The sequence below is a fragment of the Ascidia mentula genome, chromosome 7, assembly GCF_947561715.1.
Source record: "Ascidia mentula chromosome 7, kaAscMent1.1, whole genome shotgun sequence".
In the NCBI taxonomy this organism is placed as follows: domain Eukaryota; kingdom Metazoa; phylum Chordata; class Ascidiacea; order Phlebobranchia; family Ascidiidae; genus Ascidia; species Ascidia mentula.
Genome location: NC_138572.1, coordinates 6,699,711 through 6,726,999, shown reverse-complemented (window position 1 = coordinate 6,726,999; position 27,289 = coordinate 6,699,711). Strand labels below are relative to the sequence as shown.

Sequence of the window (27,289 nt, the reverse complement as noted above, 5' to 3'; positions counted from 1 at the left end):
AACGATATAAATCGTACGTTTTCTCTTGCAAGTGTGATTACGACATTCATTTCAAACGTGACCATTTCATGCAGAGAGTTTACGAATAATTATCAGAAAATAACCCACCTCCGGCTCTCTCTTCGTAGGAGCCCTCTGCTACAATCTTTCTTCCATCCTCAGTTGTCTTGTTTGCTGCAAAAGCATAGGAAAACGTTAGGTTTCAAGCCCAGGCGTAAACATTCCGGTGGAAAATGCGGTTGGTAGAAAAAGATTGTTTGTCATCCAAAGTGGTTTGTTGCTTCCAGGCATATTGTAATGCAATTAATCGTTTCTTCTGGCACAAATAAACGTTTAACTGTGCCAGAAAAACAGACTATTTTTCTTCATTACCAATAAAATTTTTATCCAAGAATATTCCTGGAAGGTTTAAAACCAAACCATAACAACGATGGTGTTGTATATGCACTGTTAAAGAACATTCCAAAAGAGGTTATTGCTTCATGCATAAAACGTAACCGTTCGTGAACGAATTCATATCGACCACAGACCGAACTTGGAGGCTGGCATTCTCCAAATGCAAGTGTAATACACAATTGCTTTTAGCGTTTCCAAGGCGTTAGTTAAACATCAATGTTATAAGAAGGGTAAATCGCAGGCTTTGGAACATTAGCAAAAGAAAAACAGAAAGAAAAATAAGGGGATGCACCTTCCGGTTCATTACCGTTCACCCAATTGGAATTGTTGAGCTGGCGACGCGGGCGCGGGGCTCCTGTGGGTGTATCGGGCGACGACGTCTTGGGCTTTTCGAACATACTCTTCACCGAGCTGATTTTCAGGCTTGGCACATAATCAGGGGTTTCTTTTGTACCAGCAGGTGGGGGTCTCACGACGTGCGACATGCTTTCGGTATCACTGTCGGCGGGGTTCGAACTGTTCGCGCTTATGGTACGGACTCGGTTGCTGCTGCTGCGACTGCTCGGCGATACACTGCTATGCCGACTAGAGTTGCTACGCGGTGGCGGGCTTTTTGCGTCTGGATTCCGGCCGATTCTTGGCGACGACTCGGTGCTGGCGGCTGACGACGGGCGCTTCAGGCTGGATCGACGTGCGGCCGGTTTTGGCTCGTCTTTCTCAAATAGGGCCTTGGTTTGATGCAGGTCTACGCTGGGAACGTAGTCTGGTGTGATTTTTGTGCCGGCTGGGGGGGACCGAACGATTTCAAGGTCGTCGGGGTTACTGGGTGCTGGCGAGCGAGGAGCTTCTGCAAGTTCTTCCGACTTGGCAGGGGAGACAGGCTCTTTAGGAGGAGCACTTACTTTCTGAAAAGGAAAATAGGGCAACTTAACGGATGTCTAAAACTACCAACTTCAACTGCGAACGTTGAAATGTCACAATACTGTCACAATACAAAATAAAATTATATAGCTTAAGGTGCACAAGAGACACTGCTAAAACTGTCAAAATTTTCCTATGTTTCATAACATAACACTTCTGTGTACTTTCCAAGTACCCAGACGGTACTGGAGACAATAGAATACAATAAGGTCTAAAACTTCTCTAAGCCGCCAGAAAACCTGTCATTAAGTCTCTTGAGTGCCAGAACATCTAAGGCTTATTGCCAACTTCGTCTCCAGGCGATGGAATACGGTCGATACAAACAGGAAAGTTGCGCCGCTGGGAGGAAGTTGTGTGTCAACGAAATATTACGAAATGGCAATAAATGCCACACAATGCTCAGTTGATGCATTGCGAGACCTTTTGTTACTCTCCGTCTGATTGTGATGTGCCACAGAATTATATATGTATCTCATTTTCCCGCAATACGCCAATAGTGCACACGGCAACTTTGATATACTGCATTTTAAGCAAAGTTTTTGCAAGTGCCTAAGCAACCTATTGTACTGCTGAGGCCGCATCTCACAAACTTTTCACGCCTAGAGAACGTAGCTCAACCTTGCATCCAACGACCACACTCCTGCATACGCACGTTCGTACAACACAAGGTTGGTCTCGTAAACATTCCTATCAAGAGCTGTCGTTCATTGTGGGCGGAAGCAATACTGGTAATGTGGGAGTGCAGCAAGGCAAGCTGCGTATCAGAATGCGGGTTTGAGACTTGGGTTTGACGTTTCCTACTGCAGTTCATCAGGCTGCACTAAGAGCGTCTAAAGGGAAGAATACCTACTCTTACTAAGTTCGAGTTTAATATGCAACGGTTTTATAGTTAAAGAGGGCGTCTCCTCTTGAATCTACAGGTGGTAATATGTGCATCTACCTACTTAAGCCAAAACACTTTGTAACCATAGCACAATGTATTATATATACCATTACATGCGTGAATACGCTGGCGCTTCGAAAAGTTACTTTTTCTATTTATAAGTATTAGTACATGCACTAGTTCAATGCCTTAGAAACACTAATTCTGAACAAACACTTCAGACACACGCGTGAAGTGAACAAATCTAACATTTACAAAGGATTTCCACAGACTCGGAACCTTTCCGTTAACGTGAAGTGCGTTTCCAACTACCGTAAGTTGAGGCGACGCCAGACATAATAAGTGATACAATAAGCACCCAAAACCGTCCTTATGTCACACTGAGAGATAAGCGAATAATACAGTGCTGTTGTCAAAGGTCATCATTGCACGGGACAGTTGTAATAACAATGCGACAGTCACGAGCATTTGTTTTGGCAAACAGTCAGCCTGATGAGCATAAACACAAAACAACGTTCGACTCGACCAACCAACCAACGAACGAACAACTTGTCTTGACACTGATGCAATAGCCGTTACTGGTCACTGATTTCTTGGAACCAGCCTACTTGTTTTAGCGTTCTTTATATACCACCAATATAAGTTTAAATCCTCAAAAGTATTACCAGTTGTAACAAGAGCCGACAATTTCCCACAGAATTCCTATAATCTTTAGCTAAAGCTATCTGATCTGAAAGTAATGCCGTGGAAAGTGCTGTGTCCCGATTAAGATGTAGAGCTGCTTTGCTGATATTAAACTGCACACAGGGCCACCACTATTTCGATCTATTACGTTTCTTCATCAGTACAGCTTAAAGACTGGTGGCGGTCTTGTCACTTAAATAGCCAGGCGAAGATTTTCACATTGTGGATACCTCATATAGTTCGCATGTAGCATACCAAGACGATATTACTGCATTCTTTACACAGCCGTATTCTTAATGTATCACACGCTTTAATTGAACATACAAGCGCATTTGCAGCCATCACACAGCAATACAGAATAATTCAGTTCGGAAACAACTCTGTAGAGGGCAACTTTGATTATCCTTGAAGTACATCAAACCGCTGTATGTCGCCATGTTTATACTGATAAGGAACCTAAGGAGTTGAACGTCTTCCAGGACGTTTGGGTCACGATATTGGCTCCATATCTTGTCATGGAAATCGCCCACGAACCGCTTGGTTCCTCAAAATAGTAATTCGTCCTACCAGTCAACATTGAAAATAACATGGAGAGAAAGTTTACGATAAGACCGGACTGTGGGTACTGCTTTCGACTTTCGGAACGTGAAACTACCTTGCCTTCACTTTAATAAAGTGTATTTTTCAATAAAACTAACATACAAGTTTAAAAATACTAATATTATAGCAACCACGTTACTAAAGCACTACATAGGCAAAGCGGTAAAAGGTAACTTCCACCAGAAGCCGTGGACATCTTGACAGTGAAGTGTCACGCGTATATCCCATCACACTTCCCGAAAAAATAATTGCAGATTTGCGGTTTTGTCTTTCTCAACACTCCTGTTTCTCAGCACAAACTGCATTATTTGTCAAAACGCAATAACAAACACACATTACTTCTACATCACTGCAAAGCAGTCCCTCCTTTTTAATTAACTGTACATTTCTTCCACAGAAGGTAGATAAGTCGGCGTTAACTTCGTCTTTTGACAACCAATTCGTCTTTATAATCCAATGTATGTCAAACGCCCAAGGCTGCACCATAAGTGGTCATTTAGAACAACTTCATAACGTCATTGCTTAGCTTAACTGTCTTTACGATCATCACTGGGCAATTAATACAGAGAAAGTTGCGTTCGAGAATGCCATTACACCGGTGATGTAATGGCTTGTGCAAGTTATGCCTTTCACAAAGCGCCGTAATTGAAACATATTGCTCTTGAAAGGAGCAGGTTCATAAAGGTGCGCTTTGTTACATGGAAAGGCCGGCTACCCAATGAAAACCTACGCCACGGAAAGTTACTCTGAAGGTAATGTTGGTAAACGTATGGTCGTTCCTCACAGCTATGCCACAATATTAGCAAACCACTTCCTACTCTTTACGTAGCCTTTCCATCGTGGTTTCTTTGACCGGCGCAATAGCCAATCCAACACACACAAAACTCTAGTATTTAATCCCTACGTAAGAAGCTGTTTCCCAAACAAACATATTTCTACTCAATACATTACCCCTCTGTTTGAAACACATTCGGTTCAGAAAAGGTTTGTTTACGAAACACATCCAGTCATCTCCATGAAAACCACATACACATTATGACTGAATCCGCACTTACTTTCTTAACGACGTTTCCCATTCTGCTTGACAATCTTTCGACCTTGAGCAGGGTGCAAGAATATTAAAGAACAGCGGCAAGAAAACAAGCTCCGAACAAACTACTTTGATTTCCCGGTCATGCGGTCATATGACAGAAGCTTTGAGAAGATTACGCTACGTTCAAAGGCGCATAGTGGACCAGGGGTGTTAAAGTGCCGTTGCTAGGCTGACCAGTTCCACGCGAAATAATTCATGAAGTCGAAATGATTGCGAGTGGAGGCTTGCATACGTTAAACGCAAATGTTGAGACCTCTCTCACTAAATGGTTGCAGCGTGTGAAGGTTGCCACGTTGTTACACACCGACTTGTCAAGTTACTTTGCCCGGCAAAGCTGACCGGAATACAATCTTCAAAATCATCCATTTAAAATAACGATCCACCAGTGATAAAAAGAAGGTATTTTGTTGCCTTAGGTGATCCAAATTTGACTTTTGTCTGTACTTTTTAACGAATGTAAGTCGCACACACAAAGTACATTGTATGTCGATTTGAGTGCCTACACTTCGAGTTGAGGGCGCACAACCGGAAAGTTGTCCAACACACATCCCACAAGGTTTATTACCAAAACAGAATTTAAACCCAGGCCCGGATTACGTCTTCTGCTTGGTCAGGCATCTTGACCGATGTTGCCAATCGTCCGCCATATTCCACACAGTTTGAAACCGGTTTAATCCGGTTCCATCCAGTTTGGCGCCCACTAGCTGCTTTTAGCCACAGTGAAACAGAAGGAGCATAAAATATCGGCCTACCGCAACACGATCAATAATTCACGCACGCCAGACTGGCGAGCCACGTTAGGTGACGTCACCAAGTCACGTAAACGCAGACGGTCGTGGGCAATTAAGTGTAAAGTTGCTTGAACGAAAGCAAAATGTTAATATTCCAATCGACATTTCAATGACTGATTGTAGATTTCGATGCAAAACACTGAGGATAAACAGCAAAAAAACGAAAGGGCGTGGTCGCAACTTTTAGTGCACCTACTTCCGTCATTAACACATTCGGTTTCAAAAATTAAAGCTTATCTTTCATTGCTGTGTTTTTACCCAACATGCATTGCTGAGAAATGAAAATACAAGTAATTTTTGGCATGTGTTTTTCTAAACCGATTGAAAGCGTCAGAAGAACAGAACAAAAAAGCGAATGTTCACCATTCTGCAATCATAATCACTTTACTGCTTTTCATATTTATTATTAGCTCCTTAAATAGTCAAAATATCACACCCTCGCACAAGTCCTGGAACAAACAAAATCTTCACATAGAACAAATACACTGATCAAATTTCCGCAATTTTAGGAACGTTTGTTTATCCTTCCTCGTACAAATAAGCAAAATATAAAATAGCCAAAACCTCCAGGTGCAGATAACCCGCTGTTCCAACAAATATATAGTACTTACCCTGAACTTCGATGTATGTTCCAAATCTACTTGTATTGAACCTGATCTCGCTCGTTGATGGCCAAAAACAAACGATTCAACAAACGTGACAAACAAATACCCACCAGGCAAAAGTTGCGCGAAACAGGAATGGAAAAAAGTGATTTTCGAAGCCAGGCATGGGAGCGAGGAACGAGGTTACCGGCAGACGTACGACGTGCAAGACTAAAAGGCGATCGTTGGAAATTGAATTTCGAGGCATCGATCCGGCTGTGCTCTGGTTGTCAAGCAATAGCTACGTGTCCTTTATCTATTGGTTTATGCGTTCGGCATTCTGCATGCCGTCTACTTATGTTTGTTTGTGGGTGGAATGGTAGAAAGGCGGTTGTTAAAATTGTCAAAAAACGATTTCCTCCAATCCGGAGTTACGCAAGTGCGGGTCAAATCCATTTGGCTGCCATTTAGATTGAAAATTGCATTAAAAAATCTCAAAAAAAACGCGAATTTGCCATTTTCACCGAAGGACTTTCTGTTGACAAGATGTTTGTTTGGATTTTGATTCTGCAAAGTCGTACACGTTCCACGTTTTGGAAACAGTTTGTGCAGATCCACTTGAATGTGGCCTTTTTTGTATCCTTGCACTGCTGTAAATGTGGCTGTACGCTGTCACTACGTTAATCAAAAAAAATTAAACCTTTTTGCGCACACAAAGCACATGGAGTTTTGTGATCTTATAATCCTCATAAAAACTTAACGTTCTAAATGTGGTTACAAAAGATTGCTGCAAAAACGTGGTTTGCCCAGTTTTGCATCTATTATCACAGCAATAACCCTTGCATCGTGCTGCATCTTCCTATCAACGCCATATCGTCACACACAAGAGTACAATGCAGCAAAGACTAACACCGTCCCTTCCTTCCTAACCGAGCACACAAACACGCGTCGTTTTAAAGCTCAGCAGAGGAAAAATGTTGACGCGCGTGCGGCGGCAAAACACGTCATTTCCGGTGAAGTCACGTCAACGCAAGCTTTCTACCTCGAGCCAAGATAAGACCTAAAAGGAACTGAAAAGGCGTTTTTTTGCGGGTACGTGCGTACGTGTTAGCAAAAACCACTTTCTGGCATTGCTTTAACGATATGTGAAAAGCTAATTGAACTTATAGCAGATCTTTGGTGCAAGCGTAAAATACTGCATTTGGTCCCACACTCCGTAAAACGATATCTCAAAAAAGTTTCCAATTCACATTTCTACAGTTTAAAATACGTTTTGAGTCGTATGCGCTGCTGCAAAAATGCTTTTGCATAAAGTGAAAGGACAATGAGGCACTTTTCCGTCTTGAATTGTTTAAATATTAACTTCTTTCAAAACGAAAGTGCATAATTTTCAGAAGAGTGCGCATTAATGCAATTTAGCAAGTGTTAATACGAGTACCATGCAAGTAACATTTGGAGACGACGGTCTCTAACAGTTAACCAAACATCTGAAAACAAACTTACAGCACCGTCCATCGGCAACCTAAAACAAACCCCAAATAGCAATTAAGTGTTTAGGGTCCAACCTAAGCAACTCTCAAACACTTAAAACTATCTAGTTCTTCGTCGAATTAAGGTTTGCTACAAAGCTTTGTACTAAAAAGCCCAAAAAGCTAAGACCAATGATTCAAAAGCTACATCCCGGGACCGGTCGTCACAGCACACCATATTTGGTTATCGCTGATTCAGATAATGACATGTGTCATCTTGAAATTTTTGGCTTGCGCCGGCTGTATAGTCAGCTGTCTTTTGGCGCAGCACACAAAAAGGCATTACCGTGACCAGCATACTGACACAAACCATTGGTCACTTCTAACTGCGAGCCTGTCATTGCGGTTAATGATTTGCCATATTCAACGACTAAAGCTATCGTCCAATGCAAGATACTCAGGTTAAGATTAAGTATAATGCAAAGTGTTCGGTAGACACCAAAAATGGGAAATTTAGAGCTATAAACAAAGTTCCGGGTCAACACACGCCACGTAATACTTTTACTAGCCCTGACGACGACACATGATACAAAAAGTCAATATTCAACATAGAAATGTTATTAATGAACTTTCTCCAATACCAATGCCAAACTAATCCTAGCATTCATTACTGTATTATCAATATTATTCTTCACATGTCGATACTTTGCGCAGCAAAAGAACAGTCGTCCAACCTACATTCCTCGGCTACCCAAAAAGCGCAACACCAACAAGAAAAAGTTTACAAACAACTAAACAGGTTCGCACTAGCGCGTAATAGAGAAGCGCTTCCGGCAAATCGCATCCGCCGGTTAATACCCGAGGGCGTTGTAAACTAACTCACGCCTACGAGTACGTGGACTTATTTGGCCCATGATAAATCACTTCGTTAGAGAAAAAGTGAAGACTAACTAGATATTTCACATTTTTCAAGACAGTAGTGTGTTTATAAAACGCTATTGATTTGTCAGGTGTAGGAAACTCTTCACTCTTGAATACAACAACAGAATAAAATACTTTTTTATGTATCAAATGCTATGACTATGGTTGGCAAAACCTGAACATTAGGAGTAACTATTAAATACTATTTAAGTCTCCACCATTTGTTTTGTAACTTTGAGCGTAACGAACGACCCATCTTTCTGACTGGATTTTAAAGTTATGAACGCTCCATTGAAAGCATCGTCAAAGCTTGTTGAGTGAAACTGAATCGCTACAAAATATCCCTTCTTTAACACTTAAAGAACACCCAAAAGAACCTTAAAGAATATAAGAAATACACTGTTTAAATTTGCTCTCTTCAACTGTACCTCTTAACTCTTTGTATCGATAACTCTGGCCCTCATTTGTCTCCATACTCGCAAGTATATTGAGAGGGTCATTAATTATAAATCACAGCCCCAGTGCGCCAAGACCCCAGCAATGGCGTCGGGCACTTTTATCACCTTCATTCGCCGTGTGCGCGCCGACCCATAGTTTATAAATTATTCACAATAAACACGCGAAAAAGCTCTTTACCGTTGGGCGCGACGCAACACACAACTGTCAGAATGGCACGAGTTGGCGAATTAGTTGCTGTAATTGTCGGTGATGGCAAATGTCCATTGTTTACGATACGTAATGTGATATGCTGGAAAGTGGCTTCTGTCGCTGGAAAAGCTATAGATAGCAGATGTTGCGACAGGTCAGTTGACCCAGATTTTACCTATATTTTCATCATAATTTTACACAGTTAAAGCAAAATCATGAACTGCAATTTCAAGGCATTTTTTTCTATCACCAGACATAAGAACCGCCGGCTGTCTGAAAAATCCCTGCCCACTTGTGCATCTACAATTCCAACCGTTACACTTGTCATGAGAACCATGAACCTTTTGTCGTTTGCTGATTCTTCCTATGAACGATATACCGCCATACTAAAAAGAAAAAAGTAAAAGGCAACCAGAAACACCAAAAGCAACTACAAAAAAACATTCAACTTTCCTTATAAATCCTATGCAAATGCACGGGCGACTAGACGCGTAAATTCGTGCTTAAACGTAGCTACATCTCCGAGAATAGCAAGATATTACGTCACTTCCACAGACCTGCTCGCTTTGGCCGACATTTCAACCCAACGCTCAATTCCCAAACCTGAAAATGCCGAAACACGCGAAGCCAACTTGTGACAGAAGCAAAGAGCTTCAGGTCTCCTGTGACGCCGAATGATGACGTTGGGGCGGTGTTGTCACCAGAAAGTGAGCGATGGTTTGAAGCAGTAAACTCAATACTCGACCTGCCGTATTTTACGTATTGCGCAGAATGCAATCAACAACGCTATCACCTGAATGCATTATATATGGACTAGACCTCAAAGCTAATATTTCGCCTTGGCGCAGTGACAAACTAAAGGGTTTAATTAAACTGTTCTGCGAGGGGGTTTATTCCAACTGTTCTGCTAGCAAAGCAATAAAGGCCGAAGGTGTTTCCTGATGACAAAACATTCGTAATTACATTAGGCCCGAATATTTGTTAACTTCTATCCACAAAATTAACAAAGCTGTATACAGAACATGCAACACGACAGAGCACCTCCCTCTTTAAACTACTTTCATAACCTCTTTTCGCGAAGGACCTTTAAATCTTTGCTCGTAAAAGACGCCACTGCTCTGACAACACTTGGTTTTTAAGGAATGGGGTCAAACAAGCGGGAGGCGTGCCAGCTTGGTGTATGCAAACAGAAGATCGTTAAAACCAGACCCCAAAACACTGTGAGTTGTTTGTTAGCGCCAATAGTCCATAAAGATCATCCACTTTCGCTTTGACACGAGGGACGACTCATTGTCAAGAGAACTTCAAGCTTTCAATGAGGAAGTAGATTATTTCAAATATGTCAATAGTTTTGGCTGTGAGCGTTGGCTGATCTCGTGCTCTGATACCATGTTCAAACAGGAATCCAATTCCCAGTAAAATGAACAGCAATAGTTCAAAACCGAATTCAAGCAGAAATATACGAACAGATTTTATCAATTACTTTCACATCCATAATACATATGCCGCTGAGGCTACGATGCCACTTTCACCTTATTCACGACCATCTAAATGGTACAGAAAACATAACGCGCCGTTCAGAGCCCCAATCGTCTTGCCTGCGGTTTGCTAGATTAACTATAACCTCCTGGACGCGTCTTTCTTGCTACATATACCCAACTAAGGAGGGATCCGCCCTTGAGGGCAAACAAACAAGTAAATTACGCTCTGGAGTCTTGTTTGCTGGCCTTCCGACGCAGGAAATGTTCCATGTCTAAGCTTAGCTACAAATAAAGGTATCTTAAATCCTCTGGTTCACTCGCCGATGTCTGCAAGTTGTAAAACTTACTGTGCTACATATAGAGAGTAAATATTGATCAAACACAAGTGAGATTACCAGCAGCGGAACACGCCCGGACGGAATCAGGAGGAACAAGGCTACAGGACAGGATATATAGACCGCAAAATAGGCTTCTACCTAAAGGTCATTCAGCAACATGTGCTTTGGTTCGAACTACGAGGCACTATTGTCGCAACTCAGCGCTCAAGTGCAATGATTTATGGATAAATGAGTGACATGTGGTTAGTCACAGTGGCAAAGCAGAAACGCGTTTACATATTCAAACAATAAACGATGCAACGTAATTGACAAAATATTGCTTATCGGTATTATATTAAGGAATCGTTCATGTACAGTAATTTTTGTGACAATATTAGCGTAACAGTCGATACAGATACGTTATCTTGTTCCGCGGCAAGAAATAAAGCACCCTCGAAAATGACAGCATGTATGTATTGCTTTTTTTCTTTAATCATGTTAAATATTCATTTAGCGTGCGGAAAAACTACGACATAAGTTTCAACTTTAATCCACTGCCCCAGTACATTCCTATACTTCACCAGATCATGCAGCCTGAAGCCTGATGTGTCACATGGAGCATTGTGAAGGCCGTATAAACCACGTGAATATCATCGTTGAGCTAGCAGTGTTACACAGCTCGCGCACAAATAAAGGAGAAGAAAGCTTCCTGGTTGCGAAAAGGATACACGCGGGCGCTTGTCTAATTCGTTGAATGGGAAGCAGCAATGAAAACAGATAGGTTCAACTCCAGTTCATTGCGGTTCAAGCTAAGCGGTATCTGACCACAGTGTAATTGCAATATGTTATTGCCTGGTTATGCAGAACATATCGCTGCAATCAATGCATGTTGTTTTCCAATTGAAAATGTGACAAACCGTTTCTTAGAAAAAAGTTTGAAGCACAGTGTTTGAATGCAATCATCCCACAATGTTTAATAGTAACCACAGTGTATACAAGGCACAGAATTTACAATGCCCAAAGCATTTCGCATCGCTTTCAGCTTTCCAGTAGTTGAAACACCATAGCCTACAACACTTAACTCCACATAACAACCCTACATTTTACTCCAGATTCTACAGTTGTTGCCTGCCTTGTATTACAACTTCATGTTTCATATAAACCGTAATATCCATAATGCTACAGGCACTCTCGTTACCAGTGTAAACCGGGCAGAACCGCGTCTTGCACCAAGTGCTTTGTTTTTGTTCGGTAGGGTGGAAGTGATCGACATCACGTGACAGGAAGTGGGCGCGCAATGACAGCGTTGCCAAGCGACAGGGCACAGGGACACGTTTTACCAAGCTTGGAGAAGAGACAAAACTTTGCCTGGGGTTTTTGGACCCGAATTTCATGTTCAAGGCTGTTACTGAGGTTTAGAGACCCAAGCACAGGTCGATATTGCTGCTTTTCATGACGCGTTAACAAACAGCGCAAGGTTTGCTATCACCTGTAACCATTAGAGTTCATTTTTAGGCTTTATGCGCGTAATCGCCATATAAATACCCAACTCCATTAATAAAGCAATGCGGGACCTAACTTGGCAGTTTGATCTTGTGTATCAGTCAATGCACTTCCCGTTGACCTACGTCAACGCCGATCGAAAATGATGTCACAGGTCAGGACGCCCGTGCATGCTTTAATTCACTGTTGTTTGGCGTATCGATCGACAGGCTAGCCTGAATCTGCGTTTTCCTTGTTCTGTTTTAGCCTAATTAGGAATAGGCGCCGTAGCGTGCCCGGTCGTAATTGATAAGCGCAATTTGCGGCTGTAATAATTTTTACCGCCCTCTCGAGCTGAATAAACGGAAATACGCCCGGGCAGTCACGCAACGCTATCACTTCTCAGAAAAATAATGATAGGTCCTTGCGATGGCTCAAAAACATGTTGTCACTCAAACTAACACATCGATATGAAAAAAAAAAACATTCTTTAAGTTGAAATTAAGTGAAAAGCGATAAAAAAACCATTGCTGATTGAAATGAAGCTTATGCCAATGTATCATCACATTCAACCTATCCACTACTGTGCTGGCCGGGTTATGAAAATAAATGCCAAATCTTTGCCATGCACGATTCACGAACGTGAACGTATTTCTGGCTTACTTGTGTCTTGAGCTTTTTTTTTGTTGACCAAATGGTATCAGCAAAGTGAGACATTACACTGTAGCGAAATCTTACTCGCAAACGTTCACAGATTTGGTCACAAATCCCCCAAGAAACACACATATACGTGGTCAGCTCGCAAAAATACTGCACTAAGAAGCATGGCGAGCTTCAACTGCAATACCATCTTCTGACAAAAGCATAGACACACAACGTCGTATTTTTGGACAGAAAGTACGAGTTTGTTAATAAACGGTTCGCTACTAACACTTCCACACAATTTACCAATCATGAGCACGACATCAAAACCATCAATGGGCAATGAAACGCACATGGATGAAATTTTGCAAGAAAAAGGGCGGGCATGTTTTGCTCGCTTACAAATCTCAAAGGAAACCAACGCCCAATTGATAAGAGGGAAATACTAGTTGAAAAGCCTCGGTCACAGCGGGGCCCGCCTGAAAAACAGGCCAGCCCAAGAGCGGGGAGTGACGTCATCATAGTACGACGCCTCCCTTTGCCCGTCGGGAGCGACCGGCGCCGATTCTCACGATCGTCGCAGACAAAACAGTAGCAAAATCCAGTCGATTTTGTATCGAACGAACGATCTATGGCCTTATTTGTCTGGAGCTGCGTTTGTTTTTTACGTAGCTGCGTGATTTTGTGACAGATGTTCGGACGTTACAAGGCACTAGGTTGGGAAATCGACAAGGTGTATTGACGGAAAGCATGACTTCGTACTGCTTGCTACTGGATATGGAAATGTCAAAAACAGTTGCGTTGGGAAACAGACGACTTTCACAGAATAATTGCAACATTTTCGTGCAGTCAACTACCCTGTCTGCAGCACACTAAATGCCAATTTGCTGTAAAACTGAGTACAGTATCACTGCACTAGCGCGTGGGCATGAAGCTTGCACACGTCAGCCGCTAGGTGTCACAAGTGATCAGCTAGTTGCCAAACCACAAAACGACTGAAACTGGTTTGGCCTTCTTTGAAAACCCAAACCAAACTTTCACATTTCACAATACGAGTTATGGTACACTTTACAAAAAGTCAAAACAGTGAAATGCTGCAATGTTACCTTTTGTGATGGTTTTCTTTGTACGGAATTTGTTTTTTTCGTCGACTCCGTCATTGATTTGTACCTGAAAGATGCAAACCGGAAAAATATACTTAAAACCGCGATAGGATTGCGCTTAACCATGCTTTGGAACACACATATATGGTTTTCTAATAAAAAAGTTAACCAACAATACACTTTGACATTGACATATAATTCAATTTCTTCAATACGCCGTGTCAGTCTCAGGTCTGTAACAATGCACCAGCAATTACTAAAGTTATTGACATATAAGTATTAAATGTGTTCCAATAGTGATACTGCGTTCAAGACGTTACTACAGAACATACGCAATTTTAGTTCAGTAAATATCATTTGTGACATTATGTTGCCAATTTGAGTGATTAACTTTGTTTATAGTTTGCAATGAATTGCGTACCTTTGAAGTCGCTCTTTTACAGATTCCTCTCCGACCATTTCCTCGTAAACTGGTTCGTACGATTTCACCGTTTCCACACGAGGAGAGTCTGTGAAGGGTACAATTTAGTTATACAGTCACTATGCATTCCTTCGCTAGACAAGGCACAATCGCCCCACTGCGAAGACCTTTACTTGGCAATCTCAGGTATCATATATCGATCAGAAGGTTCAGTGGCATCGCAGCTAATCTGAATTTTTCGCATCACATATCGCATTTATCAGGTGAGAGTACCTTCATCAACCATAGCTGTGATGCCACTGTACGTTATAGTTTTAGTTGCATGCACAAACTAATATACACAGGATTTTATTTCCAAAAACAATTGGAGCGAGGTTTTCACGGGAAAGTTATTGCAGAATTATCAACAATTAGTCTTTCACAACCAAGACTCGTACTGGACTGCAATATGTGAAAATATATCCAGAAACTGTTTTGGCAGAGGTTTTTTGTACGCAACTCCAGCACAAACAGACATTTTTAAATGGGTTTTTAAAACCTACTGAATTTACGTGGCAATATTCCACGTACGTCGCACTTACAAATTAAACTGACGAAAACAGATATTGAATGGAGCGTAAAGTTACACGCATGGGGTAAAAGTTAATGAAAGATTCATAGAAGGCTTGTAACGTGATAACAAGGCAACTTTGACACACACTTTAAAATACAACTCTGTACTTTTTATATGTACTTTAATACAGATATTATGAGAAATGGAGTGAATTTCACAAATTTACGCCTATTAGGCCGCGAAGATATGGAAAATACTACAATGCACCGGTACCCGCAGTCTGGTCGCAAACCTCGATTAAAGTATATGTGACATACATATTTGAGTGAAGGTTAGCGGTCAGGTATAAAAAAGAAAACCACTTGTTACTTTTTGGATTAAATACAATACTAAATCATACAAATAATGATCGCTTGAATTTCTATGTTACAAAGTCTTATATGTGAATCATGGTTTGCGACTTTGCTGTGTCCCGCGGTGTATTATAATTTCCCCATAGAAATAAGCTGTTATGCTGCTGATCTGATGGTTGATCAAGGCAGAAACACTGAAATTCTCGTTAACAAACCATCCCTGAACAGCGGAAGTAATTGAAGAGAACAATTTCCCAAGGGTCTATCGACGAACCGCTTTGAATGCGATTTGGAGTAATCAATTCGCGAAGCAATTAACGCGATGAACGCAAAAACCACGCCTACAAGTCTTTACAAGTATAACTAAAACAAACAGACATATGCTTAATGCATTAAACTGTGTCTAAGTATACGTGATGCTATAAAATGGATTGTTTCTCCTGGAATTTTCACCGTATTAGCCGTTGATTGGTTGGTCTTAACAATAACTGACTATTGTCTAAACATACTCCAATTTTCCAATTTGTCCAATTTTATCACCAATTATAAATCTCTTGATTACTGTTGTTTTTTATTTGATTTACATCAACAGTTGGACGCTACCAATGCAACGAAAGTGATTCCGAGACGGTTCTTTTAATATAACACGTCACCGACTGATCATTATGGCTATTGTGCTTCTATACAGTTTTTGTATTGGTTACGCTAAATCCAATCCAAGCTTTAACGCCATTCCTACCATTCCCAGGCACCAGGAGGAATTGTAATTCCAAGTTTGAACGTTGGGAAAGATAAATCTTCATCTTTGTGGGGGGCATGATCTCAATTTGACGTTTTCAAATAACTCCAAACAATATTAACTCTATAGGTCCCTATATCGTATCACACTGCAAGATTAACAGCAAAAAGTTGTCCATTCTCTATCCCTGCTGCTGCGCGCTTTAGTTTTAGATTTATGAGCAACATGCGCCAGTTAACAACACTATCTTTGTTTTTGATTGTTGTTGAGCTCTTTCAAATGTGATTCACACTGCGCGTTGATTCGTCGTACGCGTACACTGTTAAGTGTGTTGGGTAAGCCTCTTGTCGAAGCTTTCAAAGGCCGCATTGACGAATGGCCCTGAAACCAAATGCCAATAACAAGCACCAAACAAGTAGAATAAGAGGACATTATAACATGCGCCCAATTAACATTACGTCCACTTAAATTTAAGCATTTTGTTGTCCTTTAGTGTGTTCAGTACAAACGACCTCTGTTCATGTTCATTACTCTTGCTTCTCCTTATTCCCCTACCAATATTGGGGAAAACACTCAACCTATTTTAGACAGTTTCTTGGCTGCTGAAAATTTGGATAACGTACGTTACAGACAAAGCCATGTATCTTTTTTCAAAACCAAATGGTTTGGGGCCTATTTAAACTCACAGCACAACTGCCTACACGGAAACAACCTAATTCATTCCATCACTGTCTGAAACACCTTCGTTAAAGTCATCTGTACCAACCTTCCATTGCCGCAGACTGGTCTTGGGGTTCGGGTTCTTCCTCCTTGATTTCTTTTTTCAAGCTGGCTCGCTTTACAATGGAGGCCTGGCAATAGAAACAAAAGCTCAATACTTCAGCAACTATCTGACCCCGCTCGATCAAAAGCGTCTCGGGAATGGATTACTATGTTTGCGACTAACGCCGATTCGTAGTGTCGCGATAGGAAATCCTATATGTGTGGCCAACGCTCAATCGATTCGAGTCCCACGCGCCTTTTAAAGGGACAGATATGCGAGGCATGCGATGAGTGGGTTTCAATAGGATTTGGGTTAGTTGATTAAGTTTAAAACGGCGCAGGAGATTACGGATTAATTATCACAGCAACCAGGGGGAATAAGAAACATTGACCACTTCTGTAGCGGGGAAGACCAATATTCATTGAAAACATACTGTGTTTTGCACAAGAGGTGTAGAATTAGGAACATATCAAAATCTTGCGCAAATGGACATAATAGGTATGTTAAGGGAACTGGGCACGTGTGTATTTATGGTTGTTATTTTTCTAATTCCTGCATATCAGAAAAGATTTCCGAACCTTTAGGCAATAATATGCATTCATAATACCCTTTCAAATCCTTCTCATCACTGGTATTTCCTTGTCTACTTAATTTCAGCAAGTGTGATATTTTAACGGAAAACTGATTGACCGCAAGCACCCCCTTTCACACATTGGTCCCGACACAAAATCTCACCTTTGGTTTGGGGGTGACAGTTGTTTGTTTCTCTGTGGTCTCAAATCTTTTCTTCAAAGCTCCCAATTCAACGTCATAATGTTCTTCTTGTACTGGATCGTCAGGACGAACGACCTCAATCTCAGTTCCGTTTTCCAACGCACGAGGCGTTGCACTATACACAATTATTTTCTGCTGGCTTTGTAATTTCTATGGCATATACGATTAACGGAGATGTCAATACTAAACCCATTGTCTTAAATGAGAGTTTGATTTGTCTGAATCGCCTGTATAGTTTCAATGGCTGACAGAGACTCAGTAACGGATTAGTACAAAATATGATAAATAATCCTAAGTTGTCTGTCTGTTTAAAGTTTCTGCGATATTTCGCCTGTGTTTGCAGATGATGTCTATTGTCTTAATTACACCTACCGGTTTATTCATAATACGTTTTGTTGCGGTTCATCAAATAAAACTTATAGGAATAAAAAAAATTCATTGCTTACTTTGGAGTTTTCGTTTTGTTTGCCTGACTCGCCGGAGCCACCAAGTGGTCGTCCTTTCGACCTTCGAACTGCGACTTGAGGCTCGAAAGATCGACTGAAGTTTCCGTAAACTCTTCTGAGGTGACAACACTTTTGTGCTGTACGATTTCGTCCTCGAATCTGAGGTGCATCAAATATACAAATGTAAGTTAGGTATATGCAGTGTTAATATGATGTGGGAAAGTTTCAAATTAAATCTTAGCTCGTGTTCGCAACAATGTTGTTTTTTAATTTACTTTGTCGTGAAATGTAACACAGTAGATGTTAAAAAAAAATATATTTTCCTTTGTATTAGGTGTGTATATTTTGAAGTTGGCTGTTGGTATAGCTAAGAAACTTTTTAACAACTATTTCCCGACCAACAACAATAAAAAATAAATATTTTCATCTTTGTGTGAAATGTTTTAGTTTTGGTACATTTGAAACTTGTCTGAACATATTTTGCTCTTAAAATATATGGCAGGAAATATGCGTGTGAAAATACCAAAAACACCTAAAATCGATGAATTTAGTTTGAAGTTAAAGTTGTTTTTCTCTCAAAAGTGTGCAAAAAATTAAACCCCCATTTCAGCCACGCTATACTCGAAAAGGAGAAAGTTGGTTCTTAACCTTGGTCGATAAAATATGTCAAGCACTTCGGGCGTGACGGACTAAACAAACAGAGTCTGGATATTTGAACGTTTACTCATGAAATACGTGTTTAATTGCCCATATTTAGACATTCTTAGTGGCGGTGGTAATAAAACTGCAGTGAAACTCGAAACATCGTCGTACAAACTCATGCGTGCCCACACTTTTGACGGATACAAGATGAATTGGTTTTGTGCATCCTAATATCTCTACTATGCATCACCTACATGTGACTATAATATTACGGAACGGCTATTGAGTGAGACCTGTTCTTATTAAGCGATCTAGATATAGTATCCCCTATACAAATAATTACATCACTCCTAAACGATCAAACACCCTTTTTTGGGAACTTTTTGCAGAGCGGTTAGTGGACTACGTCACTTGTGTACACAACGTTATACAGCCGAACCCACATTGACACTTTTCATGGTCGAATAGAAGCAGGAGGGAAAATCTAGTATGCATTCAAGCGTTTTGCTTGCACAAATGCGTTTATTTTCCCATATAAAGGTCCGCACACAAAACCTGGTTACAAATTATTAACAGAGTTCCGCGACCCAACTTCTCCCTAACGCATAATGTGAGTATAGCGGGCTGGAAAATAACACCACGCCCAAGCAGTGGCGAATAACCGGACCAACGATGAAGTAATCATTTGAAAATTGTTCCCTAAAAGGAAAGTGCCACTCAATCAATTACCAAACACTCCTGTTCGATTGGAGCGGGGTACTTATTAGCAGGGATTGGCCTGTTAACAAGGTCGACGGGTCGGGGTTAACGTGGAGGCTTTTTATGTCCTGAGTGAGTGTAATGATATTAAAATCGTTTAACTTTCAGTCAATTTTAAAACCAATTCTCGGGGTATGTTTGAGAATATTGGTTTTTATTGATTAACATGGGAACCGCAACTGTCAATCACCAAGTAGGGTGAATTAGTTGTGGATAAATTATGGATTAAGCACTGATGACTGAAAAAAACTAATACGAAACTATTGAATGTCAACACTGGCAAAAAAATCAGATTTGAACATAAACAAACCAAGCACCTGGCATGAATATTTAACGTTAATTTGGGCATCAAAGTTTTGTTTGTTTTGGATGAAAAAAAAATTGTGACATCTGTTACAATCTAACATGTTAGTTTCACAGTTGCAGATAAATCAAACATGACAAATAAATATATGTCGATAAAAATATTATTGGCAAGTCCAGTACAAACCAACAGATTATGTGATCATCAACTAATTTTGTCAACAAAAACGTTTAAAACAAACTGCAACAGGAAGTCCACCTCAGTAAACACAAAGCTTTGAAAACACTCAGCATAGATGTTTAGACCATGCAATATCCCCAACCAATAAAATAGTATTTTGGTTTCATGCATTGTTGCTGGGTTAGCGGAGCACGCTGTTTAGTGATGCAATGCGTGCAGCTGTGCATAAACCCTATTGTGAAGGCAACCATGCATTTAAGAAATGTGACTTTAAGTGAAACTGTACATGAAATTGTCTATGGTGAAAATAATTGAAATAAATGTAAATGAAAAAGTAGTGGAAACTAAACTGGATTAGTGAACCAAGCTACTCTGACAGACCAAAGTTAGTGAAATAAATATAAAAGTAGATGCATTTTCACTTATGTTTAAACTTTCAATTTTGAACAGACCACAGGGACAAAGTTTGTTAAACAAAAATTGCAGGCACCTATATGTTTTGGGCAATATACATTATATTTACAGTGACAAAAAACTTTATGTGCACAGATATAAAGTACAGGCAGATAATTAACATGCACCTGGTTTTTTTCACCACCTTTTTTCCTTGCTGCTTTTTGTTAGTGCTAATTCTGCTCCTGCACCGAACAGAAGGGTTAAAATTACCAAAAACACCGTAACATGCACAAGTGTAACACACACACACTTCAAATTCCATGCAGGTTAGCTGTAAACACTCATTGTTCAAGGTTAAAATGATATTATTGAAATATATGTAATGATGGAGGTTATTTCATTGTAAGGAATAAATTACTGCTTAAACAGAGTCAGTGTATATTGCACACATTAATTTTGCCAGTTTAATTAAAAGTTAATCCAGGGCGTTTCTGCAATACTTAGTATGCAGTGTGGCTTTAAGGCCCTGGGTTAAGCTGGCATATGGCACAAACAATTAATAATGCAGCAAACAATTTGCAAAACATTTAATTTCGGACCAGGCATGCACAAGGCTTATATTGTGAAGTAGATATACATAATGCATGCCCGAGAAGGCATGTGATAAAATATTCAGGGGCATAAAATTACTGCACAGCAATGTCACTTAGATCATGTTGGTACATTTAACACATAGAACATGAGAATATTTAATAGGGTTTCAAAGTTAGCAAAACAAACATCATTACATGTGAATGAAGTAAATTAGTAACAATATTTTTTATGACTTTGCTTGATAACGATTATACTTGATGAGCAATGACAACCTAAATTAACTTATAGTTACCTAGTAACATGGTCCTGTATTGCTGCTTTCGATACAGGATTCCTTTGAGGTGACTTTGGCCTTTTTACTGCATTCTGAAATAATATAAAACAGGTATATTATATGCATATTTCTTGAAATTATACTCCTGTGTATGGCTTTACTGTGAACTTGGGTCCAAGTCTCAATTACATTTGGGATAATTACCCCCACTTTGAACTGAAAACAAGTTTCAAACAAAGCAGTTTGAAACAGAAACAAAACAACATATTTTTTGAAAAAAAAGAGATGAAACCATTTTTGGGAGAACAAAAAAAAACATAGGTTTGAAATCAGGAGTGTCTCGACCAGAAAAACAGGTAACCAAGGCAAAGTTGTTAACCAAAACATAATTATGTCATGACAACAAAAAAGTTGGCAGGGATGTTTCCCTTTGCCTCATGCTGAACTTACATGCACATTTAAGCAATCAAAAAATGATTTTTTAACACTTTACAGTCTCTTACCACAAACAGGTAGTGTGTACATATGTGTGGTTCCTCAAATTTGGCCATTAACCTTCGAAGCCTGTTACCACGAATATACGACCTGCGCCCAGGCCAACTCATAATTGTGGACTGTTTAATTCCAAAGTAAGCAGTCAAAATATAATTGAAGACTTATGCTCTTGGTGTCCAAAGAAACAAACTATTATTAATAAGTTTTAGCATTGGAACTACCCTTTATTAATCCCTAGCTTCTCAATTATTTTACCACACATCAGACCACATTCACAAATATTAGTTACTGCATGGCCCTGGTCTTCACTTGTTTAACACTGTCTGCATAGGATATCCTTACATACTTCCAGAAAAATTCCTGGTAGCAATGCACCATAAGATTGTAATGGCACTACAGGAAATGTTGGGAAGTGTTTGGCTACATTATTAGTTGAGCAGCATTTATATGAGCAGAAATGATAGGCAATCAATCAACTTGCATATGCTCGTATTTGGGTTGTGTGAAATTATGAATATTTTTGGCGGCCGAGCAAAAAAGTATATGCAGACCCCTACTATAGACTATTAGATTAAAAAAAATCATACAATAGTATCAAAACGTAAGGTGTTTTCACATATTTACCTTTGCTGCTGTTTCAAATTGGGCCTTCAATTTTCCCAACTCCACTTCATAAGTCTCCTCTGGTATTTCTTCCCTGTTTACTGGGACTGGTACTGCAAGTAGTACAAACACATTACAAGGTTCAATCAATTACCAAATTTTCACTACTTTTACTGATGTAACAGACGTGGAAATCATAAAATTTGCAAAAAAATATCTTCTTTTACTTAGATTGCTTAATTACTGTCAGGATTATGTTGATTTTGTAAATGTTTGATTGCTGCATGAGTATATGACAAGAATAATGTTAGGCTTTTGGCTAAGATTGGAAAAGCTATTTAACTAACAAAATTATCAACCTATTTGTTTGTAATTTCAACAAAAGAAAGTACCTTCGTTGCTTTCTGATGATGCAACACTGTTTCTTTTTTCGTCTTCCTTTGCCTTGGCAGCAGGAGCTTTCTGCACAGGCATTGGCACAGGAGCTGACTTGCTTTCAAACTGGGACTTCATCGAGTTGATGTCTGGAAGTTCATAATCTTCCACCACCTGACAAGCATAAAACACTGCTGTAAAAACTTAACACAGGGATATGAACAGTTTTTGTACTCATAGTTGTCATGTTGTGGAAGAGTTTGTATTGTCCACAGTCTGTAAAATGTATTTTGTAACATATTTTGATTCCTCCAAACACGAAAGAGTGACACAAAATGTCAATGCATGACGTCAATAAATAAAAAGGTCATAATTTTGACTGGTGCTGGCCCAGTAATTCATCACTATTCCAACTAATGAACGGTTTTAGATATTCTTAGGACACTTTCCCATCAGGACGTTTGTGCATGAACCACGACTAATTACAGACCCAAGTAGAACGACGCCGACAAAGCAATAATAAAATAAGTGCAATTATAGTAGCTGGCAAACTTGAGGAGAATGCTCTGCTATCAGATGCATGCGGCCCTGGGGATGGCAAACCACTGTTACGGGATTGCATCATTTCTGTTTAAACAAAGCTTGATCATTGATCGCACAGTTGCTTGCATCAATGAAAGGACTGACAGAATGCGCACACAAAGCGGGAAAGGCATGGGGTTGACAAAGTACATTGAATACACAAGTATTAAAACTTGCCTCATTACAAATTGGGTTTTTGTATATTCATCGTTATCGACACATTCACAAACCTTATACGAGCAATGCCTGTAATACATAATAAACGCTTCATTTTAGAAGAAGCCAACGGTAAAAACGTGTATATTGTAAAACGGCATACGTACATCTAAACTTGCGATCAACAAAAATAGCACGTGGCCGCATAACACACCTTATAAGGTCTGACCGAACATGTTTTACGCTTCGTGACTTTGAAGAAAGCGCCCCGTGAAATAGCGAGGTACAGGAAGGCAAATACCGCCCAAAGTAAGTAAACCCGAGATTGCTGGGTAGATATTGACGCACTCACCACCTCTTGCAAGAAGCGCGTGTGCACAAAGGTAGGGTAGATTTTGTAGCCCAAACCCCTAACATACTCTGTTATACAGTTGAATGTTGTCCACGCACTTATGATTCTTAGAACCAATATTTCATTTTTTACGGGTTACGGTCTGCAGGTAATTAATAATTACAAGTAATTTTTTTCCTCAAAATGGCTCAAAAAATATTGGTATATGAATAATATGTATGCTATCCAGGCATAATGTCCATAACTAAAAGAGTCAAGAGGAAAACTTTCTTCGCCGGGCGCTATCTCTTATCTATTTGTTGTTATATTGGTTCAGGGTAAAGGTAATGTAGTTTGACGAAAGCTCACGAATAATCGCCCTGGGGCGACGTGAGTTAAGAGCAACGAGCATGGAAATCACTATGTAGAAAACCGCGAAAACTTGGGACAACTGTTGCTGCCTTCCCAGCAGCTAACAAGCGGAAATAGGCCTAATTTCTTCCATGGTTGTGGTGATTTTGTTTGTGCGGTTACATGGTGTTTTCCACGCTTGTTGCAAAATGACACGTTAACATTTTTTCCTTAACTGTTGCTTCTTGAACGAAACGAGAAAGGTAACAAAACCATCACAAACAAACCGAACAAAAACGTAATTTCTGTTGCGTACAGGTGGCCACTGTTTCGACCGAAGGTCTCATCAGTGAAACTTGGTGTGACTTTTTAAACGACTTGGCCGACCAAACGGCCTACACTAATGAGACCTTATAGGTCTAAACAGTGGCCATCTGTATGCAGCCTACAGAAATCATATAATTGGCTCCACTTGCTTATAAAAACGTATTCGTTTTAACGTTGCTAAATGTTTGCAACTATGAGCGGACTTGGTTTGTGGTGAACTGTGAAATGTAACGGGCGAAGTCTTGCTGTACACGATATAAATGCGATCAATCGATCAATCCACTTTTGACCTGATTATGTAAGGAAAACGATCAGATACCGAAAGCCAATGCTAATGACGCAATGTCAAAATGTCGCACCCGAAAAGCGACAGGAATTCGATCTCAGCTGTGGGCGAGAACACTGATGTGACACACCTTGTTCTTGTGTACTGATCTGCTGTTGAACAAATATTTGTAGCCCGTGCTTAGCCGATGCCGAAAATGTGATTTGGGACGATAAGGTAACTCACTTGCAACTGATTAACCTCAATAGCGCTGAAGTGTTCGTATTAATAACAAAATTTACAAAGCGAAATTACAGACGCAGGAAAATACGTTCAACAATTTCCTGATGCAGTAGTTTCAACAAAAACTAATCTTGAATTCAAACGAAATTAATGATAAATAACTAGGTATAATAAATAGGTATATATAATAAATAGGTATATAATAAATAGGTATATATAGGTCAAACTTACAAAACAATATCACCTATAAAGACAACCGCAAAACATGTTGGACTTCTCAAATTTACCAGGCGGTAATGTAGGCTTTCCGGAAAAGCTTACATTATTTGAGGTCAATTTCACAGCCACGACACAACTGAACAATCAATGTCGATTCCCTAGAGTTAATAAGCATGTCACGCAAATGTTCCACTTGTTTTTAGTGCGTTTAATTGTGTAATCAAGGTCTCGGGTCGATTAAAACCACCGTAATCGACCATACACAGCAATATAGGTCCACTGCGATGCAATTCGACGAAAGTGTTAAAAGGGTAAACGCGTCTACGATGATTAACAGTTACGCAAAATGCAATGGAAAAAAGCTATTTATATAGGGTCCATCAGCAATAATGACGTGCTACGTGAAACCGTTTGATTTTAGTATATCCAAGAACCTAGATAATTTGTTGAAGCGATATGCAAACAGCCCTCACGGCCGACCGGCAAACTTTACGCATAAATACGTTGACAAACATTCCTCCAACACGGAAAGGTCACATATGACGTGTTAGAATCCGTGTTTTAGAACACCACAAAGCGATGCACTTAAAATGGATTGCAGCGGCAAAACACTGGACAGACATAAACAAAAGGGTCGGAATTACGACTAGATATAAATCCCATGCAGAAGAGTGGATTAGCAGCAAATCCGTGCAAAACCGTTTTCCTCGAAACCAATCCCCAGCCAACAATATGATGGATATATTGTTTTATTACACTAGACATACACCCCTTGTAGTCAAATTCCATAGACGCAAAGCGGAACGGAATTGTACACTTCAAAATTCGCCCCTGCCCTAGCTATTGGGCCATGTCAGGTCACTATATAAACATATTGATATAGCGTTGTTCCAGTTGGTCGCCGAAGTTTAAGGAAGCTAAATCGGCGAGGACCAGGAGTATCACCTTACCACTTTAGGTCCAGTGAATGAACGAGCGTAAGTGCTCACATAATGGCGGGACGTTTACATACCCCGTGTTTTCCTCACAAAAAAACAAGGCCCATTATTGGATGTGAATTACTTGTATAGGGGTATAGGGGTTTGGAAACACACCTTCGATGAAGAACCGTTTGCCATGTAAACCTTTCACACAATATATTATGCCTGCAAATGTATAAATGAACTTGGGCACAGCCTGCTTTCAAAATAAAAGCACCTCTTTTCCAATGTCACTCCGGGGAAAGTTATATCAGTACATAATGTATAATGTATATTCACCCACACTAATTACCTGTTCATCAGCTCGGACAACCTCAGTAGGTGTTGTTTCTGATGTGCTTGGAAATCGATTGCGATTGGGAGTTGTAGGGGTCTTCGGAGATTTGGGAAACAAGTAGTTAGTGTCTCCAATATCAGCCTTTGAGCTCCATAATTGGCGGGTTCTGCAACAACACATAAGAGATGCATTTTGAGTCGATACCTAATTAATGCATTTACATTTGTTCCTCTAAATAGATAATCTCTTAACCAAGTGATATGCATGCAAATCTTAAGAACCACCTTGCTTTTAACGTACTTGCTTAAATTGTTCAAAATGCTTTCTTCTTCCTCTGGCAAGGTTTCTGTAGTAGCCATTATTCCAAAATTTGTAAATAAATAGAGAAAAGACTGCAAGTTACACAACCAAGGGCCACAACAAAGCAATAACTGTTATATGCCCTAAATATTGCTATCTGCCCTAACAGATCCCACTGAAGAAAACAATGTTGAAATGTAAGATGATGTGTCTTGCTAAGAGCATAATGACTTTATTTTATTCTAATGCAAATATAGATTGACTTCAGCACTTTTTCAAAACAGCTTTACTTTGTCAATGAAACACTGTGTCCCAGGAAAAAAACTGAAGTGAACAATGTAATGCATCTTAATCAAAGAAAAATTAACACCTAAAAACTGTGCTGCTTCTCATGTCCATAACTATAACAATGGAAACCAACAGTGCGTGTAATTAGCAAAATAATACACATGTAATCACACAAATCCTGACAAATCTAATTTTCAAGTTCCACTGAGATGACAAAGAAAGAGCACCAGTTCACATTCTTCTGCGCAGAGCTCTGTACAGAATGGCACCAAACATCACGCCCA

The 27,289-nt window shown here is 40.0% G+C and overlaps 1 protein-coding gene across 2 annotated transcripts in view; it reads right to left on the bottom strand.

Annotated features, from left to right (window-relative positions):
* LOC145909759 (uncharacterized) overlaps nt 1-26,888 on the bottom strand; it is a 33,567-nt gene extending 6,679 nt beyond the window's left edge. For both annotated transcript variants that reach the window (XM_082997110.1, XM_082997111.1), the window contains exons 1-13: nt 26,718-26,888; nt 26,433-26,583; nt 22,704-22,860; nt 22,333-22,424; nt 21,232-21,305; nt 20,531-20,587; nt 18,065-18,223; nt 17,580-17,733; nt 16,848-16,932; nt 14,437-14,524; nt 14,019-14,082; nt 689-1,301; nt 109-174 (exon numbers count right to left, since the gene is read on the bottom strand). In XM_082997110.1, the coding sequence (XP_082853236.1) occupies nt 109-174; nt 689-1,301; nt 14,019-14,082; nt 14,437-14,524; nt 16,848-16,932; nt 17,580-17,733; nt 18,065-18,223; nt 20,531-20,587; nt 21,232-21,305; nt 22,333-22,424; nt 22,704-22,860; nt 26,433-26,583; nt 26,718-26,776 (1,819 nt within the window). In that variant the 5' untranslated portion in view covers nt 26,777-26,888. The remainder of the gene's footprint in view (nt 1-108; nt 175-688; nt 1,302-14,018; nt 14,083-14,436; nt 14,525-16,847; nt 16,933-17,579; nt 17,734-18,064; nt 18,224-20,530; nt 20,588-21,231; nt 21,306-22,332; nt 22,425-22,703; nt 22,861-26,432; nt 26,584-26,717) is intronic.
* Between the last annotated feature and the right edge of the window lie 401 nt (nt 26,889-27,289).